General features: G+C 41.0%; 1 protein-coding gene across 1 annotated transcript; it reads left to right on the forward strand.

Moving 5' to 3' along the window:
- The first annotated feature begins 2381 nt into the window (after positions 1-2381).
- On the forward strand, positions 2382-7107 carry LOC138873541 (uncharacterized). The gene is made up of 2 exons (XM_070152010.1): positions 2382-2669; positions 7024-7107. Exons 1-2 carry the CDS (start codon positions 2382-2384, stop codon positions 7105-7107), a joined length of 372 nt encoding a protein of 123 aa, XP_070008111.1.
- The last annotated feature ends 1728 nt before the right edge of the window (positions 7108-8835 follow it).

The raw sequence follows: 8835 nt of genomic DNA on the forward strand, positions 1-8835 counted from the left end.
AACCCATTTCTATTCTGCCATATCGTATGGCACCAGCGGAGTTGAATAAGTTAAAGGAGCAGCTTCAGGAACTCCTTGATAAGGGGTTCATTCATCCTAGTGTGTCACATTGGGGTGCGCCGGTTCTATTTGTGAAGAAGAAGGATGGCACAATGAGGATGTGCATTGACTATAGTCAGTTGAACAAAGTAACAGTTAAGAACAAGTATCCTTTATTGTGCATTGATGATTTATTCGACCAGCTTCAGGGAGCGAGAGTGTACTCCAAGATTGATCACCGTTCAGGTTATCACTAGTTGAAGATCAGGGACTCGGATATTCTTAAAATAGCTTTCAGGACCCGATATGGTCATTATGAGTTCTTGGTGATGTTTTTTGGGCTGACCAATGCCCCTGCATCGTTCATGCATTTGATGAACAGCGTGTTCCGGCCTTATCTCGACTCATTTGCCATAGTCTTCATTGATGATATTCTGGTGTATTCACGTAGTCAGGAGGAACACACAGAGTATTTGAGAGTTGTGTTGCAAAGATTGAGGGAGGAGAAGCTTTATGCAAAATTCTCCAAGTGTGAGTTTTGGCTTAGTTCAGTGGCTTTCTTGGGGCACGTGGTGTCCAGCGAGGGTATTAAGGTTGATTCGAAGAAGATAGAGGCGGTTCAGAGTTGGCCAAGACCATCCTCAACCACAGAGATTCACAACTTTCTTGGTTTGGTGGGCTATTATTGCCGGTTTGTTCAGGGATTCTCGTCTATCGCATCGCCCTTGACCAAGTTGACTTAGAAGGGTGCTTCATTTGTATGGTCGGATGAGTGAGGAGAGCTTTTAGAAGCTCAAGACAGCCTTGACCACAGCTCCAGTGTTAGTTTTGCCATCAACTTTAGGTTCATATACCATGTATTGTGATGCTTCGAGAGTTGGTATTGGGTGTGTGTTGATGCAGGAGGGTAGAGTTATTGCTTATGCTTCTCGTCATTTGAAGCCCCATGAGAAGAACTACCATGTTCATGATTTGGTGTTGGTTGCCATTGTTCACGCGCTGAATATTTGGAGGCATTATTTGTATGGTGTGTCTTGTGAGGTGTTTACTGATCATCATAGCATCCAACACTTGTTCAAGCAGAAGGATCTCAATTTACGGCAGCGGAGATAGTTGGAGTTGCTAAAGGATTATAATATCACTATATTATACCATCCGGGGAAGGTCAATATGGTGGTCGATGCTTTAAGTCGAAAAGCGGTGAGTATGGGGAGTTTGGCATATATTCCAGTTGGGGAGAGACCTCTTGCAATTTTTGTTCAGGCCTTGGCCAACCGGTTCGTGAGGTTGGATATTTCGGAGCCCAGTCGGGTATTGGCTTGTGTGGTTTCTCGGTCTTCTTTATATGATCGCATCAGAGAGTGTCAGTATGATGATCCACATTTGCTTGTCCTTAAGGATAGAGTTCAACACGATGATGCTAGAGATGTGATTAGTGGTGATGATGGGATGTTGAGGATGCAGGGCCGGATATGCGGGCCCAATGTAGATGGGCTTCGGGAGTTGATTCTGGAAGAGGCTCATAGCTCGCGGTATTCCATTCATCCGAGTGCCGCGAAGATGTATCAGGATCTAAGATAGCATTATTGGTGGAGAAGAATGAAGAAAGATATTGTAGGATTTGTAGCTCAGTATCTCAATTGTCAGTAGGTAAAATACTAACATCAGAGGCCGTGTGGATTGCTTAAGCAGATGGATATTCCAAAGTGGAAGTAGGAGAGGATCACTATAGACTTTGTAGTTAGGCTTCCAAAGACTTTGAAGAAGTTCGATGTTATCTGGGTGATTGTGGATCGTTTGACCAAGTCCGCACACTTCATTCTTGTATGTACTACCTATTCTTTAGAGTGGTTGGCAGAGATCTATATCCGGGAGATTGTTCGTTTGCACGGTGTCCCAGTTTCCATCATTTCAGATAGGGGCACTCAGTTTACTTTGCAGTTTTAGAGGTCTGTGTAACGAGAGTTGGGTACTCAGGTTGAGTTGAGCACAACTTTTCACCCTCAGACGGATGGGCAGTCCGAGCTATTCAGATATTGGAGGACATGTTGCGTGCTTGTGTCATTAATTTCGGAGGGTCATGGGATCAGTTTCTATCGCTTGCAGAGTTTGCCTATAACAACAGCTACCAATTGATTATTCAGATGGCTCCATATGAGGCTTTGTATGGGAGGCGGTGTAGATCTCCAGTTGGTTGGTTTGAGCCGGGTGAGGCTAGGCTATTGGGGACAGACTTGGTACAGGATGCTTTAGAAAAGGTGAAGGTGATTAATGAGAGGCTTCGTACAGCATAGTCAAAACAAAAGAGTTATGCTAACAGGAAGGTTCGGGATGTGTCCTATATGGTTGGTGAGAAGGTTCTGTTGATGGTTTCACCCATGAAGGGTGTTATGAGATTTGGGAAGAATGGTAAATTGAGCCATCGGTTCATTGGTCCTTTTGAGGTACTTCGGAGGATTGGGGAGGTGGCTTATGAGCTTGCTTTGCCACCTAGCTTGTCGAGTGTGCATCCAGTATTTCATGTCTCTATGCTCCTGAAGTATATTAGGGATCAGTCTCCTGTTTTGGATTTCAGCACGGTTCAGTTAGATGATGATTTGACTTATGATGTGGAGCCAGTAGCTATTTTGGTGCGTCAGGTTTGAAAGTTGAGATCAAAGGATATAGCTTTAGTGAAAGTGCAGTGGAGAGGTCGGCCCGTGGAGAAGGCTACCTGGGAGACCGAGCAGGAGATGCGAAGCAGATATCCTCACCTATTTAGGGCTTCAGGTATATTTCTTGACTCGTTCAAGGACGAACGTTTGTTTAAGAAGGGAAGGATGTAATTACCCGGCCGGTCATTTCATGAGTTACCACTCCATTTTCCCCATTTCTTCTTCTTATTTCTTTGTTAATCGGTTCTATGTGTGATAAGGTTGGTTGGCTCGGGTTCGGAAAGGTTTTGGAAAGGTTTGAGACACTTAGTCTCTTTTAAGGTAGCTTAAGTTGGAAAATTCAACTGGATGTTGACTTATGTATTAGAGGGCTCGAACGTGAGTTCAGAAGGTTCGGATAACTTTGGGAGATGATTTAGGATTTAGAAGCGTGATCAGAATGTGTTTTGGAGGTTTTAAGTGGATTTAGGCTTGAATTGGCGAAGTTGGAATTTTGGCATAACAAGTTGATAGGTAAGATTTTGATATAGGGGTCGGAATAGAATTCCGGGAGTTGCAGCAGTTCCCTTATGCCATTTGGGATATGTGTGCAAACTTTTAGGTCATTCGGACGTGGTTTGATAGACTTTTTGATCGAAACTGGAATTTGGAAGATTTTGGAATCTTAGGCTTGAATTCGATGTGATTGTGTTTTTATGTTGTTTTGAGCATTCCGAAGGTTGCAACAAGTTTGAATAAGGTTATGGGATATGTTTGTGCTTTTGGTTGAGGTCCCGGGGGCCTCAGGGTGATTTCGGATGGTCGACGGAGAGTTTAGAGTTTTGGTGAAGCTGCAGATATTTCTGGTTCTATTGTTTTCGCACCTGCGGATTGGGGACCGCAGGTGAGACGCCGCAGATGCGAAGAGAAGGGATGCAGAAGCTGAAGAAGGAAAGGAGGGCAGGAACTGCAGGAGCAGTTAAGGAACCGCATCTGCGATGACACAAGTGCGGGTAATGGATCGCAGATGCGGATTTTGGCCACTTAAGTGATTTGCGCAGAAGTGCACCTGGGACCACAGGTGCGGGTTTGGGACAATAGAAGCGGTTTAGCTGGGGCAGAACATATAAATTATGAACTTCACGATTTTGAGCTATTTCTTCACCATTTCAAGTCGGTTTTGGAGCTTTTTGGGAGATTTTGAAGAGAGAATCAAGGGATATCGTCTGGAGGTAAGGTTTTTCAGTCTAATAATTGATCCTATGGTATTATTTCATGGATTAGAACTGTAATTATGGAAATTTAAGGGTTAAAAATAGGGGAAACTAGGGCTTCGTATTGGAGACCTAAACTAGAGGATTTGAGGGACCATTTGTGGTCGGATTTTGGTACTTTTGATATGTATGAACTCGTGGGGAGATAAGGAGTCTATTGATGTAATTTTTATCGAAATTCGAGATGTGGGCCTGAGGGTCGGGTTTTGGTTAATTTCGGGATTTGTACTATAACTTGATTATTTTCGCATGGGCTTTGTTTCCTTAACATATTTTGACATCGTGATTCTACTTTTAGATAGATTCGACGCGAGTGGAGGCCGATTCGAGGAGCAAAGGCGTCGCAAGCTAGAGTTTGGACCAGATTGAGGTGAGTAATGATTGCAAATGTTGTCCTAAGGGTATGAAACTCCGGATTTGCACACCGTTGTGCTATATTAAGGTGACGCACACGCTAGATGACGCATGTGGGGTCGTGCTCCGTTGGGGATTATGACTCAGTCCATCCCAAATGACTGTTTTACCGCGTATTTGATTGAAAACTATTTGTCATCATCATGTTTTGGGCTGAATGCCATATTTGGATTCGTGCCAACTATTTGGACCCTTAGGGGATTTTTATCGGTATTTCTTCACTGGTTTGACTTTATACTTGTACCCAGTCATGCTATATTTTACTGTTTTCATAGCTCAGCCATGCTTACTTTGTTTTAACACATTAAATGATATTTTAAATAATAATTTGGGTTGAGCATCATGTTTTACTGTTGCCCGAGTGGCTTATGAAATTCTGACTAAGTAAGGCCAAGGGCCTGTGTTATGAGGATACACTAAGTTATGATTATGAGGCCAAGGGCCTGAGATTGTACGCCATGAGGTGGCTTGTTGATATGAGGCCGAGGGCCTGCTGATTATGCCACGAGATGGCTTGATATTGCGCTTGGCTCGTAAGGGGCCCCTCCAGGAGTCTGCACACCCCCAGTGAGCGCAGGTGCCCATTGTGATATGAGATATAGCCCGAGGGGCTGGTATTGTTCCATGTGTTTGACCGAGGGGCGGTTCTTTATGTGTTTATCTTTCCTAGTTGCCAGTCATTTACTTGCTTAACTGTTAAAAAGGCATTTCAAAGAAGTTTAAACTTAACTAAAAAGTGACTTTACATATTTTCATTGTTTCATTGCTTTTACTAGCTTTTACTGCTTCTTTATAGCCTGTTGATGTGCCTTTACGTGATTTCTTATTGCTCAGTCTACATTTATTACTATTACTCACTGAGTTGGAGTACTCACTTTACTCCCTGCACCCCGTGTGCAGATTCAGGCGCATCAGGTCCTGCTTGCGAGGGTTGAGAGCTTCTAGTAGACTTCGGAGATTCACTAGGTAGCTGCTCGGCGTTCGTACCCCAGTGCTTCTCCCTCTATCTTATTTTCTCATGTTTTAGTTATGTAATAGTTGTGTAGACTCTTTCAGACTTGTAGTTTATGATAGATGCTCATGATTGGTGACACCCCGATGTCGGGCTACGTCAATTCCGCAACTGTATTATTCACCGTATTTTGGGATTATTATTATGTTAAAGACTCAGTTCTTATTATTTAATTGCTTAAAAACGAATTAGGAGTGTGTCGGCTGGCCTTGTCTTCACGAGAGGCGCCATCACGACCGGATCCGGGTTTAGGGTCGTGACATTTAGTCTGGAGTATAGCCAAATTTTTGCATGCACTTAAGACGTTTTAGTGTGAAATGCAAATTGTTGAGAAACAGAAACTTGTTCTTCAAATTTTGACTAGCCAACACACGATTCATGGCCCAAATCTACTCCAAATGAGCTCAAGTTTGAAACATAACTTTCAAATATCTTAAAAATACCTCAATCATCAATTTGTCAAAATAATAACAAATCTAACAAACTCATTTTGAAACAAAGAAGAAAAAGAAGAAAACCTATGCAATAGCAAAGAAGTGAGTGTCAGAGCTGATCACTACCGTAAGCCATAAATCACCTTACAACTTGCTCATAAATACCATGTAAATCCATTGTCACCTCTGTTTTCACAGCAACTAAAAAAAGTAACTTATTTGAAGTTATATGTACTTTATGTACACGTTAATCTTTTTTTGGGTACAGGTTAATTAGGGGCAACTAAATAGAACACCCCATAAAAAATTTCCATAAAACGTTCTGAATATGCACAGAAATAAATATTTTTTCCCGTCAATCTTACAGGCTTGGCCCAAATGTTTGTTGGTCGATTAAGTCTGATAGCAAATAAATTGCAAGAACAAGGAAATTAAAAAGATAGACAAGAATTAAAAAGAAGGGGAAAATAAATTTAGAAGAAAGAAAGAATTAATGCTAAATAATAGAAAGCAATTAGCATTTGGTTGCAAACTAATAATCCAAGGGAGAAGGTAATTGGAACTTATGCCTGGAATTTTTACTATGGAAGAATTCAAGAGGGTCCAATGGAAAAAGGTTGTGCAATCCCTAATTCAAAAAGAGTATCTTCAATATATATTCTTCCATTACTGATGAGCTAAACCCTAAAGACAACTATTTATACTAAGAGCTACATAAGATTATGTATTATCCAATCCTTAAGCTAACCTATTAACATAAGTTAAAATCAGTTTCATTTGATCATTGATGCTCTTTGACCGGAGCCACCCTTATTTAAATAGTGGCAATTGACATTCCTTTGCTGAAAAACAAAATTTTGGTCCACTTGCAACTGTACAGGAGAAACTAGGAGAGGAGAGGAGAAAGAGTCGCCGGCTACGAAGATATGATAAATCGCCGCATGGAAGAAAAAAAAGGGGTTATTAGGAGAGTGAGAGAGCGAGTCCTAATTTGTGTGAGAGAGATGATTTTTTCAAATCAATCAGAAAAGTATATTAAAATTCTAAAATAATAATAGTGACGTTTTAAGCCGCCATTTAATATACCAAAATCGCTGCTTTATGGATGCGTCGTTGGCGATTTAAAAATTGCCAAATTATAGTGCTATAATGATTTTTTTAAAATAATCGCCACTTTAAAAACACCATAACTATTCCCCTTTTAGTGTTTTTCACAGGAATTAAGGAGGAGGAAGAAGAGGAGGAGGAGGAGGAGGAAAAACATAGAAGAAGCAACTTGTTTGACGTTAAATGTACTATAGATACAATATAAACTTTTTTAGATACATGTTAAATGGGGAAAACTAAATAGGGAACCTAATGATATTTTTACCATAAAAAGCTCTGAACATGCATAGAAGAAAACCTTTTTTTCCAGTCAGTCTTATAAGCATGGCCCAAATATTTGTTGGTGGATTAACTTTGATAACAACTAAATTGCAACAACAAAGAAATTAAAGAGATAGACAAGAATTAGAAATAAGGATATATACGGTCGAAAATAGGTATGCCCGATTTCATAGGCTTAGGGAGATGCTTCGAGAATAAGTTCAAAATGGTCTTGGCTCGAGCCCGATTGTGGAGTATGGAACTTGAGAATAGAAGTGCACGATGAAAACCAAGGTCAAGTATGATCAAACTCGAGATAATACCGTTATGATTTAATAACAGAAAGAGCAAGATTCCCACAACAGCCCAAAGATCACGGCATAAATTCCGGAATTGATTTGTCCTTGGCGGTTAGACAGCTTTCCAATGAGATTCCATACTATAATTAGAAGTGTACCTTATTTAGGATTCCTCTATTATATAAAGGGGATACCATTCATTTGTAACGCACGATTCATCAACAAGAGAATATACATTCATCACTTTCTTGCTTACTATTCATCAGATTGCTTTATAATTTATTGTTCTTACTAGCCTACCACGAGACTGTCGTAGCTCGAGGTTGAGACATGGCTTTCATACTGGTTTGACTTGCTCCATTCTGCAATTTATATATTAACTCCTTGTTTATCAATTGGTATTGAATTAAATCACATATCCTGAAAACTACAATATAAGTTTCATTGTTACTCGGTTTTTAGGGTAAACAGTTTGGCGCCCACAGTGGGGCTGAGGATAATAGTGATTGTTTCAGTATCGATTCTGATAACACACGTTATTTTCACACTTGTTCTTGTCAAGAATTTTTGTTCTCAGGTTAAAACATGTCAAATTCACAAAACGCACCCATACATGGTAATGATGGTCTTGGATTTCATGGGAAAAATGATAACGTAATTACTCCAGGAGTCAGGGTGCCACCGGCTAATCTCGGGGGAGTACCGGTCGATCTAGTCAATATCAGTTCGCACATTACTTTGAATGCGGATTTAGGCGCAGACCTCGAACGGAGAGTACGCAGGGAAGGCTGATCTGGTGGTCAATGAACATAAGGTGTAGGAGATGGCAGAATTAGTTCCAGGTAATATTTGAGATGCTACAGGATCAGCAGGTTGCTATCGCTCAGCTTTAAAGTCAACATAGAACCCCGAGCATGGCCGAACCAGAGATCACTCGCCGTACCGAGCCAGTACCAGAAAGGTCGAGTGGTAACGAATCAGGGACTGATCCTGCAATTATGAAGATGCTCGAGGATCTCACCAAAAGAATCTAGTCGGGTGAGAAGAAAATCGAAGATAACGATAAAAAGGTAGAAACATACAACTCTCTGATTGATCAGATACCGGGGGCACCCCCGATCTTAAAAGGTTTGGATGAAAAAAAGCTCGTGCAAAAGCCTTTTCCTCATATTGCAGCTCCAAAGCCCATTCTTGGAAATTCCGCATTCTGGATATACCTAAATACAATGGGACAACCGATCCTAATGAACACATCACTTCTTACACATGAGGGATTAAAGGAAATGACTTAAATGATGACGAGATCGAGTCGGTTTTGTTGAAGAAATTTGGGGAAACTTTGTCAAAGGGAGCAATGATTTA

This window comes from Nicotiana sylvestris, chromosome 7, assembly GCF_000393655.2.
Source record: "Nicotiana sylvestris chromosome 7, ASM39365v2, whole genome shotgun sequence".
NCBI classification, from domain to species: Eukaryota; Viridiplantae; Streptophyta; class Magnoliopsida; order Solanales; family Solanaceae; genus Nicotiana; species Nicotiana sylvestris.